Source organism: Meriones unguiculatus, chromosome 4 (genome assembly GCF_030254825.1).
Source record: "Meriones unguiculatus strain TT.TT164.6M chromosome 4, Bangor_MerUng_6.1, whole genome shotgun sequence".
NCBI lineage: Eukaryota > Metazoa > Chordata > Mammalia > Rodentia > Muridae > Meriones > Meriones unguiculatus.
The window spans coordinates 101533275-101558068 of NC_083352.1; the positions used below are offsets into that span (position 1 = coordinate 101533275).

General features: G+C 50.7%; 1 protein-coding gene across 13 annotated transcripts in view; it reads left to right on the forward strand.

Annotated features, from left to right (window-relative positions):
* The first annotated feature begins 10405 nt into the window (after nt 1-10405).
* The window catches only part of Kcnq2 (potassium voltage-gated channel subfamily Q member 2), a 60942-nt gene continuing 46553 nt past the window's right edge, over nt 10406-24794 (forward strand). For 5 of the 13 annotated variants that reach the window (XM_060382706.1, XM_060382707.1, XM_060382711.1 and 2 more), the window contains exon 1: nt 10406-10900. In XM_060382706.1, coding sequence (XP_060238689.1) covers nt 10605-10900 — 296 coding nt within the window. In that variant the 5' untranslated portion in view covers nt 10406-10604. The remainder of the gene's footprint in view (nt 10901-24794) is intronic. The other 8 variants (XM_021645785.2, XM_060382709.1, XM_021645842.2 and 5 more) reach the window with 2 other exon arrangements.

The window sequence follows — 24794 nt, forward strand, 5'->3', positions numbered from 1 at the left end:
CGTCAGATGAATATCAGATATTTTTTAATATAAAAATTCTGAGACAGATATATTGAAAAGAAGTTCATTGTTCATCTGGAATTCTGATTTGCTTATCCTGTATTTTGTCTGATGACTGTACCCAAGGACACCAGGTATCTCCTTGGACATCTGGCCAATTCTGGCTGGGTCTTTCCTGGGCCACCATTACTGACAGGAGGGATCAGGTAGAGTGTGTCAGTCACAGGAAGTTGTTTTAACACTTAGTCCTATTAGAACTGAGAAAAATTAAGGAAACTCATTAGCCTGAGATAGAACAAATGTGAGAAACAGCCCCTGGCTGGAGTTAAAGGAGGCCTGGTAGGCAGATCTTGCCTCATCCTTCTGTCCCCAGTTGCTATAACAACCTTTGATGTCCTCTGGGAACCCTGGCTACCCAAACACTTCAGATTGGCCCAGTTCTGCCCAGCCAGCTGGTCACAGTGGACTGTGTTGGGACACCCTGTATTTCGCCAGGCAGACACATTCCAAGAACTCCTTGGAGGTCTGAAGATGGGTGATTATGGTCCTGGTCCCATCTGGAATCATTGGTAGATGACTGTTGGCTCTGGTGGCCTGGAGGGTGGAACCTCTAGGGAAAGTCTTTAAGCCTTGGGTCCCTCTTCAGGGTTGTGGCGATGAGGAAGGCAGGCACAGATTCCCGGGTCTGAAACCTGAAGGGTTCTGGGCCTTGACGTAGTCTATGCTAGTTCAGGACAGAGCTCCATGGTAGACTGGAGGAGAGAGAAATCTGACTGAGCTCCTGGTGTCTGTAGTCTGTGGGGCCAACACATATGTTACCTCTGAGACTGCCAGGACATTCCCTATGACCTCTAAGTTTGGGCTCCCTATGTCCATCCCACTTATATCCCTTCAGAGGGCAAGGGCTGATTCCCCGCTTCCTGCTGGGTTCCTGGGGAGTTCCAGGAGCTGCCCTCACTTAGCCCAGGAGAAGCATCAGAAAACAGTGACCACTAACCACACATCAGAGATGAAAGATAGAGGAGTAAGAGATACATCTGCTTGCCAGAGGAATGTCCAACACTGGTTTGCAGTGTGACCACACGGCAACCGTTGCACATCCCACGCCTCCGCTGTTGCTTGGGCCAGGCCTGAGATGGAGAGGACCTTAGAGGGCAGCTGAGAGCTGAGGAACGGCGGCCCACACAGGGAGACCGAAGGCTGTCTCCTGGACATCGGATTTGGGTACAAGCTAGACAGGAAGACTGCGGGATGATGATGTATCACCATAGCTGAGAATGCCCAGGGTGACAGTGTCAGGGTTGGAGTTGTCATGTAGCTGAAGGGAAACCTGGGCCTAGGAAGGTGACCAGGATGGCAGCCTCTGGGGTAGGGGACATAATCCTGAGCCACATTTCTGAAGGCAGTGTGTGGGGTAGGGTGAGGGCTGGAATGCCACCCTATGCTGGGCTAGTGAATAATTTACAGTAAGTTCTACCAACGCTGACCACCAGCCTTCATGCACAGTTTGAAGGCTTCTGAAAGATTCATGAGGCATCAATACGGTTGATAGGCCTCAGGGTTGCTGAGTTGGCCAAATATAGTCTGTTTCTTGCCTTGCATTCCTAGGGATGCTGCACCCTTCTGTAATGTTTGTAGAGGGACCATTCTTTTCCTTCCCCAGGATCCCAAGGCTGACAGTCTGGTGTCTGGATGGTGGCTTCTGAACCCTCCTTTAGGGACTGAGCCTTGTGGCAGCTTTTGACCCTGGAGCTTTTCACATTCTGTGATTATAGTAATGACCTTTTTTGAAGGTAGCTGTGGGTATTCATAGGAGCTTCTGAATGGGATTGTGGGTGTGAGCATCAGCGCTTGCCAATCTGTGCCTGGTGTGGGCCTGGGCCTGTGTAGGTGTAGCCTGGATATGGAGCTCTGTATATGTAAGGCTGTGTAGCAGAAAACCTGAAGGAATGTCTGAGAGATATTTGAGGTAGCATACATGTGTACATGTATTTGCCTGTGTGATCATGCTTGCTTTCCAGTACATGCTTTGTGTATATATGTGTGTGTGTGTGTGTGTGTGTGTGTGTGCGCGCGCGTGTGTGCGCACGCACACAGAGAGCAGTTTCATGCCTGTATTTTAGCTTTTCCTCTGCTGATGGCTGGGTCCTGGGTTGGAGATGACTGTCTGGGGGGAGGAAGACTTCTGGGTGGTGGACCAAAACAGCCCCAAGGAAGCTGTTTCTGTCATGTATGGAGCTGGTATGGATCAGGAAGACTTCTGGCATATACATGGGCCTGGTGTTCACTTCTAGACTGTTTATTGGTGCGAGGAAAATCCCTTCCCTAGAGATGGTGAATGAGGACCCTTCTTGGAGTCTGAGGTGCTGACTCAGTTCTGGCTTCCTTTGCTGTGCATGATGTCTCATTTGGGGTTGGCTAAGAGAAAACAAAGAAGGCCACGGGCAACAACAAGGCCATCGAGGCTGAGTGAGGCTGAGGGCTGCTCGGGTGTGGCATTGGCCATGGTTTCCCGCTGATGTGTTGGTGAGCTCAGTCCCTCCATATCAGTCAGGGTTTAGATGGAGGGTCTGCGCTTGACAGGAATCACAGAAACTGGGGTAGAGTGAGAGAGTGTAGAGATCTACTTGTTCATTCTCTGTCCCCAGGTGGCTGGAAGGAGGGTAGGTGGTGAGGCCTTTGTCCTGGCTACGGTGTAGGGGCTGGCCACTGTCTGGCTGCAGTTCCCTTGTCCTCCTGGCACTGGCTCACTCTGTTCTTCGGAAGATGATAATGTCCCAAGGATTGGGAAGGCTGCAGTTTTTAAGGGCCTTTTTCTTACAAGGGGGAAGGCTGGATGGGCTGGAGCTGGTGGTGGAGCAGGAGCTGAGAGTTCAGTGGGAGCTGGGGGATGGCACAAGATCCAAGGGGAGGGCAGGAGCTAGGGCGCATCAGGAGGTGGATACTTCAGGAGACACCGGGTGTGTAGCGTGAGTAGGATATAACATAGCTGGGGGCTATGGTCAGAGCTGGAGGTGTAGTGGAGACGAGGGTACAGCAGGAGCTGGGAGTACAGAAGGAGTTGGGGGTATAGAAGGATCTTGGGGTGCGGCTGGAGCTGGAGATGCAGCCACAAGCAGAGCTTGTATAATGGGTCTGGAGAGGGATTCATGGGTCAGGGAGAAGCTCAGTTTCCCTGGTTGTCTCCTGAAGATGCCAAAAAAGGCTGCCACCCTGCCTTGTTCTAGGTGCCAACATCCTGTGCCCAGGCCTGTGCAGGGCACGACATGGGTCATAGGTTCCACATCCTAGAAGGTTGAGGCTGCTTCCATCTGACACTTGGCTGTTTTTGGTACCCTCACCGCTTTCCTTTCTTGATGCATCCCCGGTGGCCTCAGTTTTTGTCCTGTGTGCCGAGGAAGGCAGAGCCTGGCAGAGATGCGCCTAGCCAGCTAGAGTTGGCTCATTTATTTTTACCTTAACACTTACATAACACCTCTTCTGCAAGGCATCATTTCAGTACTTCACAAACTCGTTTCCCTGTCATGATAATCCTGCAATGTGATTGTCTTATTCCCATTACAGGAAAAGAAACAAAGGCACAGAAGCTTAGAGACCTCCCCAAAACCACTCCTTGAAGTTACGCTCATGGCTGTGACGCACAGGCCGTGGCCCTACTTCCCTGCAGTGCTCTCAAAGTAGTGTTTTTCCCACCAAGCCTGAAACTATTAACACTGCAGTTACTTTGCTGAAGTTGGCTGCTGGGCTCATGGCAGTCCTTGCTGGATGTCCTCAAAGCCCTTCCTGGGGATAGGTATCCTTTTCTCACATGCCTCCCCTCTGACCTCCACTCTCAAGGAAGTCATCATCTCTTGGCTTTGGTGTACTCAGAGCAGGGCTGGTGGGTGGTGAGAGAAGGTCTGTTTATTTTGGCTGTTTCATGGTGAGTTACACATAGCTCTGGACTGCAAGCAATCCTTTTAAGAAAGGATATGTTTCTGACATTACTTGGAGAAAGAGCCTCACAGAAAGCTCCCTGATGTTACGGCTTTCACAATCTTTCGGCCCCCATCTCCACTATGTTCCCTGACCCTTAAGTGCAGTTTTGTAGAACTGAACGTTGGGACTGAGCTTTGAGACTCTACATTTCGATTGGTTGTAGTTTTCTGTAATGATGTCAGTCTGTCACAAGGATATGTTTCCTTGATGAAGGGTGAGAACTACATTTATCTGTGGGGATAAGGGCAACTATTTAGAGTGTAGTTAGGGATTTTTATTTTAGTAAAATGGTTGCTGCAGGTTCACCTCTAAGATCCAGGACGTCACTGGCCTTGGACGGTCGGTTACGTTTCCAACACTAAGCATGATTCCCTCCTTGTCGAATAGGGTAGGCATGACACTACCCACTCTGCACCCTTAGGGCCACTGCGCTGGGGTGGTCATTGTTTGTGGTCTGTGGGACTGACTGTGGCTTCCTTCCTTTGGAAGCTTGCATGGTGCCTTCTAGATCCATGAAAGCTACAATTTGAGAGAGAGCAAGGAGGGTTGTAGGAGAGGGTTTTGAGGGAGGGAAAGAAGGGGGAAGTGATGTAATTATATCATAATCTCAAAATAAAAGAAAAAACCCAAAAACAACAAAAAAGAAAGATACGGTTAATCAATGTCTTAACTTTAGTACCACTGATATCTTGGGCTGGATAATTCTCGTGTGTGTGTGTGTGTGTGATGTGTCTTTACACTGTGGTACTAATCCTAATCTCCACCTCCTTGAGTCTAGGACACCTTCTCCCCACCCCCACCCTGTGGTGAAACCAAAAATGTCCCCAGATACTGCCTCTGGGGGCAAAACTTCCTCAGTAAAAATGATGGTCTAACAGGATATCAGCCCTGTGGGGGTGGCAGTATTAAGTGTGATTCACACTAGTTTGGGGGACAGTAGCCTCTCGGCACTGCACAGTTTACTGTCTTGCTCCTGAGAGCCAGCCTTGGGTTATACAGCAGTCCTTCTGTTGTAACGACAGGATGGCCTGTATTGGAACCATGGAAGGGACAGACGTATAAACTGGGACCTGTGTCACTGTGGGCACCCTCCTGCCATTAAGCAACTGAACATGGCTAGGAAGGTCAGGCTGTTTTGCCATTTGTCCTGTTGTAAGAGGAGGCTGTGATTCTTTCTGCTAGAGGAAGATTGGGGCTTTTGTTGGCAGCTGTGGCAGAAGGAAATAAAACTAGGACTTAAACAGAGAACTCTATTTCCCAGATTTGGAGGTGGAAACCCAGGAATGAATGTATGGGAGGGTCTGCCTCTGGGCCTGCAACCTTTCCTGTGGCCTCATGAAGCAGAGAGCAGAAGAAGGTACTTGGGCCATTGCTCTTTCCTTATCCTTGGACTGGAGCATGGACCTCCATCTTCACCATTTGCTTTTCCCCAGAGCCCATGAACATACACCATCCATTTGGGGTAAGGACTTCAACAAGTCAGCCTGGGAGACACAAACAGATTGACTCCAGCTTTTGGACTGCTCAAGGTCAACCAACTTGAAAGAGCGACAGGATCCTTAGGGGCCACATCTTGTAGCAGGCGTGGCCCTGCCTTAGTGCCACCTTGGCTTTGGCAGCAGAGGAAGGTGAACCTCCTGGATGCTGGGATGTAGCCACAGTGTTTACAGGAAAAGGCTAAAGCTTCTGTTGAGTCTTCCCAAGTCATCTGCTTGTGGGTCATTTGCTAACTTTGTCTGTCGGTAATAATCAGTTGGGGAAGAAGCTCCAAAGACCTACGGGCCCTGCCAAGCCTGGATAGCACCTTTCAAGCCTACTGGTCAAGCAAAGCACTCTAGTGAGCCTGAGACGACTGTAGGCAGGAGGCAGCAGCAGATAGCCTGTGTGTGGGAAGGTGCTGACCACTCTGCCAGCAGGAGCATCTTTAGAGAACAAAGCTCCAGCCACCCACACCCTCCTAGGATACACTCCAAGGGTCTAAGCATGCAATTCCTGGGCTGCCCTCCAGTGTTCATGTGGCTGGAGGCTCAGAGTGACATGAGTCCTAGGCCAAAGGGATCATCCACTGGGGAAGGTGACCAAGTGCTTTCTGTGGACTGTGAGGGGCCGTAAGACCCTGAGCCAAGTTTACCGCCCAGGGAAGATGAGCATGTGGTAGGCAAATGAGTCATAGTTTCATACTGACAAGGAACTAGGGTTAGGAGAGAGTGCAGTGGAATGGGGATATCTGATCTGAGGGCCTGCCTGAGCAGAGGCACAGTGCCCACCAGGAAAGGGACAGCACTCTAGGCTGAGGGTACAGTCCATGAAACTGTGTACGAGGCACTGGGGTGCTGTGCTTGGCTAGTGTCCTAGGACAGAGGTTGAGGCATTCTGAGAGGGAGCGGCTGGGCTGGTGTCACAGATGGGTGGCCATGAGCCGGGAAGTACTCAGCACAAATGAGCCCTGGCAGTGCAGCCTGTACCACGTTTTCATTGAGACAAGGGGCCTCTGCTCTCCTCACTTCTTATCCACAATGGAACAGGGGCAATTGCCACAGCTTCTTTACTTGTCTGGGGTGTGAGATGGGGGGTATAAGTATTAGTTACAAAACTGTGGTCCAGAAATGAAGAAGGAGGGACTGGAGGACACAAGGCTGCCAGAGAAGAGAGCAGAAAGAACTTTCTAGAAGCCTGGAGATCTTGTCTTGAGGCCACTTTGGACACTTCTAGGGCCACCACCATTCCCTGGCCATCTCTATTTGTCACTGCAGTAGGAACGCTTGCAGTGAGAGAGTTATCAGTGGCTGGGAAGTACAAGTTCAGTTCTTCATGTAATTAGCCAGTTTGCCAGGGGCTAGGGCAACTTGCTGAGAGCTCTGGTCCTTAAAAACAAACCAGAAAAAAAAAACACTATAAATTAAATTCCTATTGACTTTAACGGGTAAGTGTTCCTGTCAGATTAAAAAACAAAAACAGTGCTTTCGCATCTTGTCTTTCCCTCACCTCATTGCTCTCCATGATCCAGACCAACACAGTCCTTCTTCTTAATAGTGGAAAATTCCTTTGAGGGGGCCTTTCTGCCTGGGTAGGCACTTCCTGTCTTCCAAATTATAGGATTAAAACAACCACAGCTCTGCCCAGCCAGAGTGACTGAGAACCTGTCTCTTCTCATTTCCCCAAATTGAGTCTGTTTCCCAGCTGGCAGCATTCCCCCTTCTGGTCCTTAGCAGCTGCTCTGTCTTCCTTGGAAGGAGGTCTCTGTTGGAAGAGATCTCCACGTACTGCCGATTGTGATCACTGACCCTTGGAATGAGGGTGACCAAACTCCTGGGTGTGGACGCTCCTGAGTAACAGTCAGGTGTGCTGAAAGTGTAAAGCTGGGCTTCCCAGCAGGGGCTTCAGATGGTGGCTATAGTCTGCACATATTCTCTGCAGCTTCCCTGGGGGCTACTGACAGTCTGGCCAGCACAGACCATGGAGGCCGAACATCATTTCCACTTGCTTTCCTTGTGTTTCACATCTGTGAGACCAGAATCCCAACCTCAGCTGGAGGGGGAAAAATGGTAGGTTTCCATCCAGAAAGCACAGGGATTCCTCTGACCTGTACTGCTGTGTGTAGCTCCCCAGAGAGGTGATATGCTGGTGGGTCTCCATCACGAGGAGCTACAATGACCATGGCTTATAGAGCTTTCACCTGTGCAGGCTCTGGGACAGTGGACATACAAGTTCAGGAGGGCCCAGAAAGAAAATATGTGGCCATAGTCTCTTAGATTTTATTGCTTGCCTCTTTTTTTTTTTTTTTAAGTGTATTGGTGCTTTGCCTGCATTTATGTCTGTTTGAGGGTAGCAGGTTCCCTGCCACTGGAGTTACAGACAGATGTGACCTGCCATGTGGTTTTGGGAATGGAACCCAGGTCCTCTGGAAGAGCAGCCCATGTTCTTAATGGGTGAGCCATCTCTCCAGCCTCTTTATTGCCTTTTTTTTTTTTTTTTGAGATAGGGCCTTCCTAGCTGTGAACTCTTGACACTCCTCCTCTCTTCGCCCTTGAGTGCTGGGATTACATATGTGAGCCATTGTGCCTGGCTAAACACATTAATTTTATGAAGGTGCTGGGGATGGAACCCAGAACCTTATGCATGCAAAGCAAGCTCTTTACCACTAAGCCATGACCCCAGTCGTTTGTATAGGAAGAGGTAAGAAGGACTTCAAGGTCAACGGATATTGGCAAGAACTGCAAACTGCTCTTTGATATAGCAGGAGACAATGCAATCCTGTGTTTTGATGGTCCAACATCTCTGCCTGCTTCATGTAGCTCAGTAATAGCAGGACAGGGGAGCCACACTTACAGACTTACTGCCCGCGGAGCAGCAGAAGAGAGGAGCAGGCTGAGCAGGCAAGGCGTGAAGGAGGTGCTGAATGGACAGCGCCTGGCAGAAGGACGCTGGCTACTTGTACCTGCAGCCTGGATCAGAGCGCTCCCCAGCTGGAGCTGGTTCTCATGCGCCTCTGAATTTTTCCACCCCACCCCCTATCTCTGAAATCTTGTTAATGCAGCCTTGGCAAAGATGGCCCGAGCCTGTACGCTTTCCCCATCTACTTTTAAATAAAATGAAATTCCTGTTGCTTGTCCGACTGGGTGTTCACGACCCACTTTCCTGAGCCTCCTTGGGGAGGCCAGCCGCATGCTGGTGACAGAGCTGCTGACAGTGCATGGTCCACAGGTACGCAAGGCATTGTATTAAAAAAACATAAATGATTAATGAGCCAGCTTGCTGGGAAGGCATCCTAGGCAGAGAAAGCAGGGAGTTACAAGCCATGGTGAGGTAGTTACTTTCTAGAACCTTCTGAAATGTGGCAAAGCTGTTGGTACAAACAACATTGGTAGAGAAGAGAGATCTGGGGGAAGGCAGAGGTCTCCACACCAAGCTTGCTCCTCTCTGAGCTTTCCTATTGTGAGCGTGTGAGTGTGTGTGTGTGTGTGTGTGTGTGTGTGTGTGTGTGTGTGTATGGGGGTGCTCATTCTCTGCAGCCCCAAGAAGTTTGTGGGGGGTAGCTAAAGGCTCATAATGACTTCAAGGATGTGTCCCCATCCCCCCTCGAAATAAAAAAGAGATGAGCAAATCTGTGTCTGATGATGACATGCTAGTCTAGACAATCTTGCCCCTTGTGCTCCTCTTGGAACACATTTCTTCCCAAGGAACCAGGACCTTTTGTCCTTCAGGGCTCTGACATCCCCCCCTCCCTGGACAGGGTTTCTGGCTGCCCTGGAACTCTCTCTATAGACCGACCAGGCTGGCTATGAACTCACAGAGGTGTACCTGTCTCTGCCTCCCTAGTGCTGGGATTAAAGGCTTGTGTCACCACCACCTGGTTAGGGCTCTGACTTCTAATCAGAGAAACCGCTGTCTCAGGAGGATGGGTGAGATAGGCCAGGCCCTTCCCAGTTGCCATAAGATGTAGTCACCTATCTAAGTTATTTTAAAATACTATCTTAAAATTTGTTTTTACGTTATGTGTATGGATTTGTTTTGCTTGCATAGATGCATGAGCACAACGTTTGTAGTTCCCGAGGAGGCCACAAGAGGGCGTAAAATCCCCTGGTACTGGAGTTAGAGGCGTTAACTGAAAGGTGGCTGCTGGGAACCAAACCCACGGCCTTTGTTAGAGCAGTCAGTGATCTTAACTACTGAGTCACCTCTCCAGCCTGATGTATATAGTTCTTTCACAGAGACACAAATGGAAGATGACCTCCTCTCTGAGCTTTCCTATTGTGAGCGTGTGAGTGTGTGTGTGTATGTGTGTGTGTGTGTGTGTGTGTGTATGGGGGGGCTCATTCTCTGCAGCCCCAAGAAGTTTGTGGGTGATGGTAAAGCCAGCCTACACAGGGAGTGGGAGCCCTTTTCTCCTCTTGTACCTCAAGGCCTCCTCCGACTGGATGGGCCAAGCTAGTGCTTCCTTCCTTAACCAGGTCCAGTTGGGTAAGCCTGGTAGGGGGCAAGGATTCTTTACTAGGCATTGCTCTGCTTACCCCTGGAGAGGCTGTACGCACTTTCCTGCATTCCCAGTGGAGAGAGAGAGCTCCGGTGCCCGGTCACTTGATGTTAAGAGCTCAGAGCCCGCTGGGCTGACCCTTAACCCAGATCTTGACAACGGCTAGTATGCTCCTCTCCCAAAGCTGTCCATTTCCAGACTCCAGGCCAACTCTGGTCCCACGCTGGGATTCCCTCGGAGAGCTGGAGCCGGGTCACAGGGCTGGCTTGCGTAGCTTTGCCCTTCTGGGGGTGACAGCAGGGACGGACTCCCTGTCAAGGATGACCAGGCTTAGGAGGGTGGGAAGGGTTGCCAGGAGAGGCGTGTACACCTGGACGGGCTGTCCCTGCCTGCCGCCACCACGGCGTCGCAGGGGTTAAGGCGGGCGGGGCGGGGCGGCGGGAGGAGCCCTCGCCGTAGCGGGCCAGGCACCGAGGCGCGCGCGGAGCCGGGTGGCCGCAGCGTCCCCGCGCGCGGCCGGGCCAGGTAGGAACGCGTCGCCGCAGCCGCCCTGGCCATGCGGCTGCCGGACCGGAGGCCTGGGCTGGGGCCCGCGCCACCCCCCGCGCGCCGCCCCCGCTGAGCCCGCGCCCGCCCGGGCGCCGCAGGCACCATGGTGCAGAAGTCGCGCAACGGTGGCGTGTACCCCGGCACCAGCGGGGAGAAGAAGCTCAAGGTGGGCTTCGTGGGGCTGGACCCCGGCGCGCCCGACTCCACGCGCGACGGCGCGCTGCTCATCGCGGGCTCCGAGGCCCCCAAGCGCGGAAGCGTCTTGAGCAAACCGCGGGCGGGCGGCGCGGGAGCCGGGAAGCCCCCGAAGCGAAACGCCTTCTACCGCAAGCTGCAGAATTTCCTCTACAACGTGCTGGAGCGGCCCCGCGGCTGGGCGTTCATCTACCACGCCTACGTGTAAGTGGCCGTGGTGCGTCGTGGGCCTGGAGGGACCCTCTCCGGGCCGCGGGCTGGTGGCAGGCGCAGCTGCGGTGGACTGGGGGACCCTGGGGTGCGTGTCCGCGCGCGCGCCTGGTGCGCGTCGTGGGCGTGGGGTTTGGGTCGTGGCACTGCAGTCTCTGGTTAAAGCAAAGGACGGAGATTGGAGAGTGACTTTGGGAGATCGTTCTGGAGTCAGGGACCGTTTTTTTTTTTTTTTTTTTTTGATTGTTTGGTTTTGGGAGGGGGTCCGTTTGCGGCCGCCTAGCTGGGCCGTACCAGCCCTTCCCCCGCAGGACGGGATGTACTGGCTCCCCAGCCCCCCTCAGCCCGAGAGGCCCCTCCCCACAGCCCGCAGCGCGGAACAAAGGGCCAGCTAGGAGGGAGGGCGGCTTGGCTCTAGGTCTGAACTCATTCGCCCCTCTGCACCCCCTTGGGGTCTCTCCGACTACCAAGCAGGGATCGTGAAGAAGGCTGGCCTCTTCTCAGCCATCCTCCTAACCTCTTGCTACCCATCTGAGCTTCCGGGTTGCAGAAATGGGGAGGGGACCTAATATCACATCACCTCAGCCCTTGGCTGAGGGTAGCTGCCTGCACCCATCCCTAGAGGCCTACTCTCCTTCTTCCCTACACTCCAAGCAGCCCATTTGCACCGGCTGATGGTCTCTACACATTCTGGGCTTTAGATGTCTGAGTGGAGACCAGCAGTGGGGACCGCTGTTGTCCCCCCAGCGCTGCCAGCTTTGGGCCTGTCCCCAAGTCTGAGACTCCTCCTGGGGCAGAGCTGGCAAGGGTTGAACTCTGTGTTCATGTACAGGAGTGTGTGTGTGTGTGTGTGTGTGTGTGTGTTGGTATGCATAACCTCCCAGTGCAAGGACGCTGGCTCTCCTATTTCAGTGGAACCAGGGACAGAGGAGGAGCACTGAGACTCGGCCATTTTGTATGAGCATTTGGGGTTGGGAGTGAGACCCGTGCTCAGGAAGTCTCTGTCAAGGTGCCCACCTGTCCTGGCCTTGGCAGGGTATGCGTCCCGTGAGTGGGCCGATGTGTGTCTGGAAGTATTCTGCGTGTGACGTGGATAGGTTTGGAGGCAAGGGAAGGTCCATAGACAGAAATTCCAGGCTGCCTGCAGAATGATTTCCTAGGGGTAGCCATCAACTGTGGGTGGGTGGGTGGGTGGGGGGATCCTGTGGATAGTCCTGAGATTCCCCAAGGCACAGGTTTCACCAGTCAGGCTGGCCAAGGGGAGCAGCCTGTGGTGTCAGCCCCCAACCCTCCAGAGAGGTGAATTTATTTTCCCCTGCCCAGGGTCCTATGTTTCTCTCTACTCCAACAAAGGGCCCATGGTGCTTCTGCTGTAGCCACCCCCTCTTTGCCTGTCTTGGGGCCCAAGGGTTTCTACTATGGTTGGCTGTAGATACCCAGCCACGGTCCTGGCCCCAGGTGACTCCTGGGACATAGGCAGGATAGAATCCTGTGTCCACAGGGCTGAGTGTGGCTACCCAGACTGGCAGCACTATCTAGGATTCTGTTTTGGGTCTTCAGCCTCTATGGGACCCTGTCCTGTCCTTGAGTCTGACTTGTTAGCCTCTCTGTTTACGCTGCCAAAAGTACCAGTCTCCAGAGCTCAAGAGTCCAGTGTGGGAGGCCCTTGATTTATACGATCGGTGTCCTCTCCCCACCTATATATCCTCAAGTCAGTCCCAGTCCTTCATAGAGCAACCCTCACCCCTGAAGTGTGCCATCCTATTTCAGCCTGTCACAGACCCTTTGGCTTCTTCGCTTTGTGGCTGGGGCTTGCAGGGAGATGCCTCCAGACAGGACAGGAGGGAACGCGCTGAAGAAGAGCAGAGTCTCTGGTTGCTAACTCAGGGCCAGACACAAGTGTCTACACTTAGAACCCCTGGTAGCCTTACTTTTTCATCAGTAAGGTGGTGACAGCCACTCCCAGCTGCCCGGACTTTGTGAAGACCAACTGATATCTTCTAGGGTGCCTATTAATTCCATTGTGAAAGCTGACACATCCTGACTGCCTTTCTTGCTCATGACCCATGCCCCCAGTCTCCAGGCATGGAATCTTCCACCCTGACACTTATCTGATTTAGGAAGTCCAGTTGGCCTGAGATTCCTGGGTACATGGGCAGTCCTCGCGTGGACTGGGCCATGCTGTGTGTTAGGCAGTGTTTGGTTTGTTCACCAGTTAGCAAGGAAGATGAAGCTTCTCCTGGGGCTAGGTAGCTAGTGGAGAACAGAGGCCAGGCTCATAGTCGTGAGCCCTGCACCTAAGCAGTACTGAGTTTTCCTGGGCCACTTTCCTTCTGCCTTTGGCCATCAAAGCCTGGTTTGTGAGAGGTCCAGTTGTACCAGTCTCTTGGCCAGCCCTGCTGGAACTCTGTGGTCAGCCACCGCCCAGAGTCAGGAGGGAAGTAGCCACGCTTGTTTTTGGACTGTGGTGGGCAAGGTCAGTCAGACTCACTGGCCATGGGGCTCTGCAGTTTGCCTTGTACAAAGTGATGCCACTATGGGCTGCTTGTGAGAGATGTTTTCAGAAACATCTGCATTCAGCCTGGGAATCATTGTGAACTGCCCAGCTCCTCACCCCCACACACACCAAGGGTGGGCCTCAGCAAAGACAAATCTGGGCAGAGGTGGGAGTATTATGGGGTCCTTAGAGCTTCAAGTAGCTCAGGGACATAGGGAAAGATTGCGGGGTGATGATGTCCCTGCCACACACTAGCCTTACTGCCTGCAGGCCAGAGGAGCATGATGGGGAAACTGAGGCTGAAAAGTTTTTTTTTTTTATGTGTGTGTGTAAGCTAAGGGGTGGTCTGCCTTAGATCTGAGAGCTGAGAGTGTAGACAGCTAGATCCTTCCAACATCTAGTGTACAGCTAGAAAGAAATGTCATTTGAAACAACTAAATGGGTAATGAAGTCATGAGGGGTTTATGCTGTGGGTTCTGGGCTTACCCATGGCTTGGCTGTTTGGGCTGACCACCAAGGTCCCTCTGTCCACAGTGGCCAGGTATCCCTGTAGGGAGCCCCCAGAGCTGTTGCCGGAAGCTGTCCAGCCAGTGTCATCTCCCACTTCACAGAAAAAGGCAGAATTAGGATCAGGGCCTTGTTCAAGGATCTTTGGGTGCTTTGGGACCAGAGAGGCCTGTTTCCCCAGTAGAATGGTACCTCGGCTGCCTTGCAGTTCATTCTCATCTCATTACGTGCTTTTAGCTCTGAGGCTAGTAAGAGCCCTGAAAATTGAGGGTGGGCAGCTCATTTGAGGAATAGGTACAGGCCCGATCCTCATCTGAGGCACACACACAGGATAGGTGGTCACTTGGAGTACTAAGATCTGGTCTCTGAGTGTCTTCCAAGGAGGAAAACACACAGGCTTTTGTAAATCCTCACGATCTTGGCTATTCCAGTGCATACTGTGAGGTATTCTGATCCCTGTTAATGAGGAAACAGAGCTGTCTGGTCCTTTCAGTTCCTCATAGCATGAACAGTGACCCCACTACTCTTTAAGGGCGAATGTAGGAAAATGGGCAAGTCCCTACGACCAAGGGTTGGGTACATGGCGTTTGGAAAAGAACTACGATCACTGAATGGTGGCGTGTGCTCAGCTTCTCTCAAGTAGCAGGTCTTCCTGCAGCCTCATTGATTGAGACTCAGAGAATCTTATGGAAATTTCCCAAAAGATTGGAAATACCTCAGAGAGTTGTGGTTTCCAGGGAAACTTGTGTTTCTCTTGGGGCCTGGACTTGTCTACCTTGCCTGGCTGATAAATGACACTGAAGAGACGGAAGAGTTGCAGTCCCTCTGCCTTGGTTGTCTGTAGAGTAAACTCTTAAATACCCTTGCATCTGTAAAGAAACAATGAATTAGCAAATAGGCGTGGAGCTCTCTGGGTATTGTTGCAGATGAGAGCAGAGAAATCTCAGTTTAAAAAAATTATTTTATTTTATGTGCATTAGTGTGAAGGTGTCAGATCCCTTGGAATTGGCATTACAGACAGTTGTGAGTTGCCATGTGGGTGCTGGGAATTGAACCTGGGTCCTTTGGAAGAGCACACAGTGCTCTTAACCACTGAGCCATCTCTTCAGCCCCCAAGAAATCTCATTTTTATAGACCCCAGCATGAGTCAGATATGTAAAGCCATCTCTACAAAGACTCAGAAGGACACACAGCGTGTCTCCAGCCTGGAGAACTTCGGCCCCTCCCTGTTAGTGAGAAAGCAGGGCTGGTGTGGTCCTCAGCACCTCATAGCATGAACATTGAGCTCACTGCTCACTGTAAGGGCGAATCTAGGGAAATAGGCAAGTCTGTGGGACCAATGGCTCTTTGGAGAACTCTGTGGAGTATACTAACAGCTGCATTTGAGCATATGGGCCCAGAATTGACATGTGAAAGGATGGAGAAGGGATGTGGTATGTTCTATGTGCTGTCTGTGCACCCCTGTAGTTGGATGGAAGGGTCGGTCCTGGCCCTGATCCTGGTCATGTCCTTTAAAGGCTGAAGTGATATAAGAGGGCCCCATTTTGGGAGGAGAGTAAGCTCTGAGCTGGCAGCTGCTGTTCCCTGGTAAGTCAAAGCTGATAAAGAAAAATGCTTCTCTTCACGGACCTTGGCATGTGTCCCATTTCTTATTACTTATCACAAATAGTGCTGAGCTGGGCCGTACTGGTGCACATCTTTAATCTCAGTACTTGGGAGGAAGAGGCAGGGAGATCTTATGAGTTTGAGGTCAGCCTGGTCTACAGGGTGAGTTCCAGAACAGCCAAGGCTACACAGAGAAACCCTGTCTCAAAAAACAAACATACAAACAAAGAAACAAACAAAACAAAACAAAAAAAAACCCCAAACACAAAAAACCAAAACACAAACAAACCAAACCAGCCAAACAAAAACCAAATAGTGCTGAGTGAAGCAATCATTTACCATGAAGCTACCTATGTGCCTTCTGCTCACCAAGTATGAGCCTTTGTGAGATAGATGCTGGAGGTGGGGTTGGCAGGGGACTCTTGTTATCTCTCACGGGTGAAGGAGGGCAGGGTTTGAGACTCAAGGCACTGGATGGCCCTGCTTCTACTGACTAGTTCCAGATTCTGGACTCCAGTTTCCTTGTCTATAATATGCGAGTTCATGTTCCTGGATGGGAGTGGAGTTGGGTCACTAGACACAAAGATTTGCAAGAGCTGATGTTCACTGGCTTATGCTGCCTGAGGTTTTACAGAGTGAGACCTTATCCAGTGGGGTGTGGCAGTCTTGGGACTGTGGCTGGACCAGGTGTAGACAGTGACTGTCAGCCTCCCATTTATCAGCCAACCCTTCAGCAACGCCTCAGGATACCCTGATCTAGGCAGGATGATTTTGGCCACTGTTTTACAGGAGACACAGGCTTAGAAGGTTTAGACACGAGTTCTGAAGCTTTTCAGATGCTTGTCCAGTGGGCCAGCTCCAGCTGTTTTCCTGGAACAGTGTGTTTGTGTGTTGATTAGGAGGCTGAGGATGTCTGTGGAACCGAGTGGCATGTGTTACTGTACCTTAAGAGCCGGGCACTGAAGAAAGGATTTTGGATCAAAAAATACAGTGTGTAGGTTCTACCGGTAAGCCCCTAAGACCACAGAGCTGCCGCCCTGCGAGCCACGCAAGCATCTGGTTTCTACCTAGATGTGGAAGATTTGGCTTGGCTGAGCCCCCTTCACACTGAGCGATGTCCTCTGTGGCTTGGCTGAGCCCCCTTCACAGTGAGCGATGTCCTCTGTGCCTGCCAAGCACGGCCCTTTCCCTTTCATGGCTGGAACTGGGCTTCGCTTTGAGACAACAATTTGCTGACAGCGTCTCACTCACAGTGACGCACCAGGCATCAAGCCGTTGTTTGGAGGAGGGAACCCAGTAGCATCTGTCCAACTGCCTAACACCAGCAGAAGCAGTTTATCTGATCTGAGATGAAATGCCGGGGGTCGAGTCGACCTGTGAATGTCCCCAAAGATCAGTTTGGCAGTAACTCATGGTTGCCATGTACCTGTACAGCCAGGTCTAGACCTGTACCAAGTGAACTCTGATTTCTGCTTCCTTGCTGACTTTTTTCCTCAGAATCTCAGGCGTGTCCTGTGAGCTGTGTGCAGGTGCTGTACTCCATGTCCATGTTTCCAGGGTTGTGTCTGGAGAGCGATGTCTAGTGTGGAGGACTACTGCCTCATGAAGGACTGGGAGCAACACGAGTCCTCCTGGCACTCTGCATGCTCTCTTTTTTATTTTGTGTGTTACATGAGCATGTGTTTAGAGGCCAAAGGTCAACCTTAGTTGCTGTCACTCAGGAGCTATCCATCTTGATTTCTGAGACAGGGTCTCCCACTGGGAGTTGGGTTTCACAGATTAAGTTGTCTCTGTCTCTTCAGCGCCAAGATAACAAGTGTGTACATAATGCCTGGCTTTTTAAACGCAGGTACTGGGGATCAAACTCAGGTCCTCATGCTTGTGTGTCAAGGACTTTACCAACTGAGCCATATCCCTAGCCTCGTTTTCATTCTCTTAATCATTCCTGGCACCAACCAAGGCAAGGAACTTAGTGGGTGAGGCTGAGTGATATTCTAGAGAAACATGCTGAGAAGGATGTGGGTTCTTGAGCTATAGAGCAGCTGCCCCCGTGCACTCCTGCTGAGCAGCTGGTCTTTGGTCTGGGAATAAAGACGCACCCAAGGGGAAGGTCTTAGCATTTTTCCTGGTCCTCCCTGTCCCTTTTTGGTGGGCTGAAGGGAGTGGCTGCTGGGGCCATGAAGGCCTTTGTGGAGGAAGTGAGGGCTCTGGGACAGTGGCTTCTCTGCATGGAAAAGGGAGGCAGAATGTGTTCCAGACACACCCGGATGTCTTTGGGTTGGCTATCTCAGTTGGCTATCCAGCTGGAACCAAATCAAGTCCTCAATTTCTTTTTTGATAGTGGGAATAATTTTGTGAACACCCAGCCGGGCGGTTATTCTAGAATGTTCTGGTGAGAGTTGCTTGAAAACTGTCTGCATGGACTCCTTGATCTCACGGGTATCGGCAGTCTCCAAGGTATCACTTGGGTGGCATCCCCTGAGATCCTTCCTTGCTCCAGGTTCTGCATGGTCTCTGGCCCCTTCCATCTAAGAGCCACCAGCTCCTGTGCTGGGGACAGCCTTGTAAGGCTGAAGCTACTTTTCTGCTCTAACCTGGAAAGACACTGGTTGGTGAGTACAAGGCATGGGCCAACTTCTTCATGGGCCCTCGTTTTGGGAAACAAGATAGGAATCAAAAATTTTGGAAGACCCATTTGGAATAGGCTGTATTGATGGGTAGTGCAGCGAGTGTGTGGGGTTCTGAGCCAGATGTAGTGGTGTTCTGTGATGCCCGGAGGAGGCATATTAGGACCTCTGGAACACCAATACTTGGATGTTCCCTTTATTTTTGGTTGGCTATTTTTATTTTGAAAATTTCATATGTAGATGCAGTGTATCATGGTCACGTCCATTCCTAGTCTCCTTGCTCTTCTCCCCAACTATCTTCTCTACTTCATGTCCTTGTTTTGTGTTTTTTTTTTAATTTTAATTTAATTTAATTTTATTTAAATTTATTTTGAGGTCTTACTATGTAATCCTGGCTCTCCTCAAACTTGGTATGTAGACCAGGCTGGCCTCAAATTCACAGACATTTTCCTGTTTCTACCTCCCCGATGCTGGGCTTAAAGGCACGCACCACCACACTTGAATATTTAATTTTTTTTATAACCCACTGAATCCAATTGGCATGGCCTTTAACACATGGGTGTGCGGTTATCCACCAGGGAAAGGACACTTACTGGTGGCCACCTTCCAAAGAAAAGTGACTCTCCATCCCCCAGCGCTTACATTCTTATGTTTTCCTTGATGTTCCTTGAGCATTGGTGTGTGCACACTCATGTACGCATGTACACACACACACACACACACACACACACACGCGCGCGCGCACACGCACGTACAAAAGTCACATGAAACACACATACAGAAGACGTGCCAGCGGAAAAACATGGGGATTAATGAGATGATTTGCAGTATAGCGATTCCCCAGGATGGCCTTCTTTCCAGTCAGCTGTGTCTCTCAGCTTCTTCTCTTTGCTAGAGATAGTATTCATGCACATTCCCAGGGCGCCTTGTAGACCGCCATGGAATCTATAATGGCCGTCTGCTTGCCACCTGCACCTTGCCAGTTCTGATATTTTTCTGTGCTAAGTGTGGCGGAGGTGTTCAAACCCTACTGCCTGAGAACAGCCTAACCTGTGGGAAGGGTTCCTTGTTGGTAGAAATGAAGGACCTAGCTGAGATTTCACCACTACTAGTGTACTGCTGTGAGGTTCCCAGATCTGGGAACACATCTGGGCTGTGGAGGATATTACAAAAAGCTTTATGACTAATGTAAAAATGATTTCATCCCCAACAGTATCTCTCCTCAGGCTAGACATACACATATTAGAGCCTGCTATTTGTTACAGTTGTAGAAAGCCTCTGGTGGGAGACAGCATGTGGGTCAAGGGTCTGGGACCATGCTTGTCATCCTTCCTATTCAGGTGACCAGCACAGAGGAAGGCCTGCTACTCTTGGGGAGGAGTTAGGAGTTTCTGTGTTCCCGGAATTGGGAAGGGACAAGGGGAATGTAAGTTTGGCACTGTGGCGCTGACCATGGTCCTGGATTGGAACGCACAGTGGTATTTCCTCGTGGGTGAAAAACTTCATGGTGTTATTGCTGCCCCTGCCTTCCCACAAAATGAGGGCTTGGGTCACAACTGTTAGCCTTTGAACGGACAAGAGCTTGGGGAGTTATTTCTAGAGGGTGTCAAGGAGTATGGGACAAAGACACAGGGAGGTTTCCTTCTCCCTGGGTCAGCGTGAGGAAAACTGTCTCCATCATGGCGCTTTGCGACACTTAGCCAAGTGCTGAATTCTAGCATGCAGAAGGAAACTGCGTGGGCAGACAATTCTGAAGGCTCTGGTATGACCAGCTTCTCTGCCTCTCACAGAAGCACTTTCTTCTTTCTCTTGCTTTGCTCTCTCTCTCTCTCTCTCTCTCTCTCTCTCTCTCTCTCTCATATGCCCAATGCAGGAAATTGGGGAAATTCTGCAAAACAAGAGGTGTTTTTATCTCCTTTTGACTTCCAGATCTCTGTTTCTCTGTGAGTTTCTAAAACAAAATGAGACTTGTGGTCTGATTTCCATCCTGTGTTCACAGCACACTGGGTTTTCCTTATGGAATAGGTGTTCTGTGACGTGTCTTTTCCTATTGTCAGTTGACCGTTGTCAATCCATCTAGTTCACTTGGGGACACTCAGTTTAAGATAGTGTCTCATTCAGTATCCTATACACTTGTATGTCTACATGAACCGTTGTTCATAGGTATGTCCTGTTCAGGTGGGCCATTTCTGCAGGCTCTGCTTCTGACTGTATTCCCTGCTCTGCTCACCTGGATTATTAGGGAAGCAGGTGAGGACTAAGGGAGGCCTAGGGGTGGCCTAGGAGAAGCTTGTATCAGGACAAGGTCCTGTTTGAGGGGTGAGCTCTCAGCCACTGAAGCTGTGCACATTCCTGGGAAAGAATATTTAGTAATAATCAGGAATCAGTGTTGTGAGCTGTGGGGCCAGCCAAGGAGCACAGGGGCATGCCTGTCCATCAAAACTGGGATAAGAAAGGTGGGCTCTGTGGTGCAATGGATAGCACATTGGACTTCTAATACCACTCCTAGGCATATATCCAAAATATGCTCAAGTACACAACAAGGACATTTGATTAACCATGTTTGTAGCAGCTTTATTAATAATAGCCAGAACCTGGAAACAACCCAGATGCTCCTCAACTGAGGAATGGATACAGAAATTGTGGTAATTTACACAATGGAATACTACTCAGCAATTAAAAAAAAAAAAAGGAAATCATGAAATTTGAGGACAAATGGTGGGATCTAAAAAAGATCATCCTGAGTGAGGTATCTCAGAAGGAGAAAGACACACATGGTATATACTCACTTGGTATAAGACATAGTATATACTCACTTATAAGTGGATATTAGACATATAATATAGGATAAACATACTAAAATCTCACCTAAAGAAGCTAAGCAAGGAGGACCCTGGGTAAGATGATCAGTCCTTATTCAGAAAGGCAAATGAGATGGACATTGGAAGAGGGAGAAAACAGGGAACAGGACAGGAGCCTACTACAGAGGGCCTCTGAAAGACTCTACCTAATAGGGTACCAAAGCAGATGTTGAGACTCATAGCCCAACTTTGGGCAGAGTGCAGGGAATCTTATGAAAGAAGGGGGAGATAGAAAGACCTGGAGAGGACAGGAGCTCCACAGGGAGAGAGAAACAGAACCAAGAAACCTGGGCCTAGGGGTCTTTTCTGAGTCTGATACTCCAACAAAGGACCATGCATGGAGATAACCTAGAACCCTTGCACAGATGTAGCGCATGGCAGCTCAGTCTCCAAGTGGGTTCCCTAACAAGGGGACTAGGGATTGTCTCTGACATGAACTCAGTGGCTGGTTCTTTGATCACCTCCCCCTGAAGGGGGAGCAGCCTTACCAGGCCATAGAGGAAGATAATGTAGCCATTCCTGATGAGATCCGATAGGCTAGGGTCAGATGGAAGGGGAGGAGGACCTCCCCTATCAGTGGACTTGGAGAGGGACATGGGAGGAGATGAGGGAGGGAAGGTGGGATTGGGAGGGAATGAGAGAGGGGCTACAGCTGGGATACAAAGTGAAATAAACTGTAATTAATATAAAAAATAAAAATTAGAGGCTGGAAAGATGGCTCAGAGGTTAAGAGCACTGGCTGCTCTTCCAGAGGTCATGAGTTCAATTTCGGCAACCATCTGGTGGCTCCAACCATCTATAATGAGATCCAGTGCCCTCTTCTTGTGTGCAGGTGTATATGCAGACAACATTGTATACATAATAAATAAATCTTTAAATTTTTTTTTAAACTTGGGATAGGGAGACCTATGAGTTACTCTGTCAGGAGAGGCATTGTTGGGGTACCCTAAACACCTGATGGGCCATCTGAACCTTGAAAGATAATGGAGATTAACACTCAGGGGGAGAGAAGTTCCATGGCGATCTTTCATCCAAGCAGCTGGGGGGAAGCCCTTTCATAAGGGCTCCTATATGCTACTTCTAGCCCTCAAAGCTTCAAAGTGGGGCCTATAAGGGGAGGAGCCCAGGTTTAGTCCAGGAGTATCTGTGTTGGGGGTTGAGTGTCAGGAAATAGCAGATACAGGGAGGAAGGCCTGGGCATGGGAGGGAGGGGACCGGTACTGCTCATGGACAGCATCATTTCAATGGTGAAAGAGGGCATGTCCTGGAAGGTGTGATGCCCAGTCCACCATTGTTGAGGTCCTTTCATGAGCCAGAAACACCCTACCTGTACTCAAGCCTTCCCGGAGAGACTGGGTTAACTGCTCTTGCCCCAGAGGCTTCAGAGAACACTCTTCATCTTCATCTCAATTTTCAAGATGGCTCCATAGGAACCAAGTGCTCTTGAGCTGGAGAGTCTCTGGACACAGTGTATGCAGGCTGTCCTGCAAAGAGACCCCAAGACATAGAGAAAACATTGCTGGGAGCATAGAACTGCCAACTCTGGAGAAACAGTTCACTCTTCCAAGTATGCTTGCCTATTGTCTCTTTAAACTGAGAAGAAATTCTCTCCCAATGTGACCCTCACCATTTGTGGGTGAGTAAACTGGCGGTAATTTGTATGGGTACCATGTGGCCATCAGTGCTCTGTAGCACCCACGACAGCCGCCTCTCTGGGCAGTTCCCTACAGTGCTCCTTTCCAGTTCCTGGTGCTCACTGATATCTTCCCATATGTGATAGGTTTGTTCTTGAAATTTCCTACAAGTGGGATCATGGTGTTTCCTGCGTGCAATGTTTTTCCCTCTGTGGGGTTTCCTTTGGGTGGTGGAGCCTTACTTCTTCCTGTGGGTCTCTAAGGTCCAGTTTACCTGTCCTCCTGTCTGCTGATGGATATGTGGCTTATCTGTTTCTTTAGTCTATGGGAGCCCAGCTGCCATAAGGCGGGGGCTAATTTCTGTGATGCACACATAATTTTCCTGGGGACACAGCTTTGTCTGTGGTCAGCTGTTTTTGTTCTATGCCAGGCTTGGGGTGGCCAGGTTCTTGGAGACAGACCCCCTATTCATCTGTTCTCAGACCTACACAAAACTCACCTTACTGATTTCCTTTCTCAGATGTTTTGTGAACAGCACAAAGGACCCCCCAAACGATGCTGGGACTGGTACAAGCAAGTCTTCTGAAGCTGGGTCCAGTTTGGTCAAGGCAGGGTCCCGCTAGTCAGGACACATATTCCTGTGTACAGGTGTGAGGATGGTCTGGGCACTGGAGAGGGCAGAGCAGGTGATACTGAGTCCTTAGTGAAAGTAAGCACATCTGAGGAAGAGATGGTCCCGGTTGTGTTAGTAAAAGGAAACCCCAGGTATTAAAGGAGTTATGCAAAAACCTGAGGAATGGGGGTGTCACGGTGAGGCTGAGAAAAAGCAATAAAGGAACAAAGAAAACTGTTGAGTGAGGTATGGCCAGGCTTTTAGGGTCCTGGGGCCATCATAGAGCTGTGAGCAGAGGGGCTGATGCAAACTGACTGCCGTTTCCACCAGGGCTCTCTGGCTACTCCTGGGATTGAGGCGGGACAGGTTCCCTGTGGTCTCAGTGGGATGTACAGTTGGCTGGAATGGGACCCTGAAGGGAGGGGACTGAGATAAGCTCCTGGGTGGCAGTGAAGCATGCTAGGTTGGGGGCTGCGAGCCTGCAGTAGGGCTGCCCTCTGGGATGAGTCAACAGGCAGGGATGCAGTGTGGGCCTGGCACGGCCTGGGACAGTCCTACCTGATGTATACACTGGGCTCTGTCCAGCACCCATGATGACTAATGAAAGTAAATTAACCTCATGGAGTTTCAGTCTCCAGGAAGTTCATGTAGGAGGTGCCAGGTCATGAGGCGGTGCCTTGGAAAGACTCTCCCTGTGCTGAGCTGGCAGGTTCCTGCCCGGCTGAGCCTTCCATGGCTCTCAGTTTGTGCATCTGTGCCTGTAGCAGATACTTAGCCTTTCTGGGGAGGCCGCATGGTGTCTATAGCAGCTGTTGTGAGTCTTGGGCTTCTGATGGAGTGAATAGCTAGAGAGAATTGGGTGTAGATGGGTCAGGGAGAGCGGCAGCTCCAGATCTGTTAACCCTCCATCTTTTGTTAACCATTGTTGACTATCCTGTAGCCACTGGTCAGTTCGGGCGAGGGGGTCCCTTGAGAATACCTTCTGACCTTGGTGTTTGGAGATGAGGACAATACGGGAGCTAGTTGAGGCCATTTGAGGAGGCCTCAAGTGCTGAGACAGCAGATGGGCCTCCAAGAACCTGTGGCTCTCTGAGGTGTGGTCTGTCAGGGTCTGAGGCATTTCCTGAGCATCTGGTGTGCACTGGGCCTTGTCTCCCCTGGGCCATTTTCTCTCACCTCCCAGGGCTTTATGTTCTTAGGGGTGATGCTGGGTTGGGTAGAGGGGCTCCAGGGTAACAAACAGGCCCCAGGGTAGGGCAGCATGAGGGTGGGACTCATTCCAGCAGTGAGGTCCTTAGAGGGGGTGTGGACTCTGTCCTGTCTAGGCCCAGGGAATGAACAACAGTGTGGGATTTTTTTTTTTTTTTTTAATTAGAAGCAGCCATCAGCAACCCAACTCTTCTTCACTCCTGACATTGGAGGAGGCAGCAGGTCCTGGCAGCAGAGCAGTTTATTAGGGGGAGAAATTAGATTCCAGGTTACAGCGCTGGCTGCGCCTAATGGACGAGGCGGCAGCAGGTCCTTGGGGAGCCATGTGTGATCTT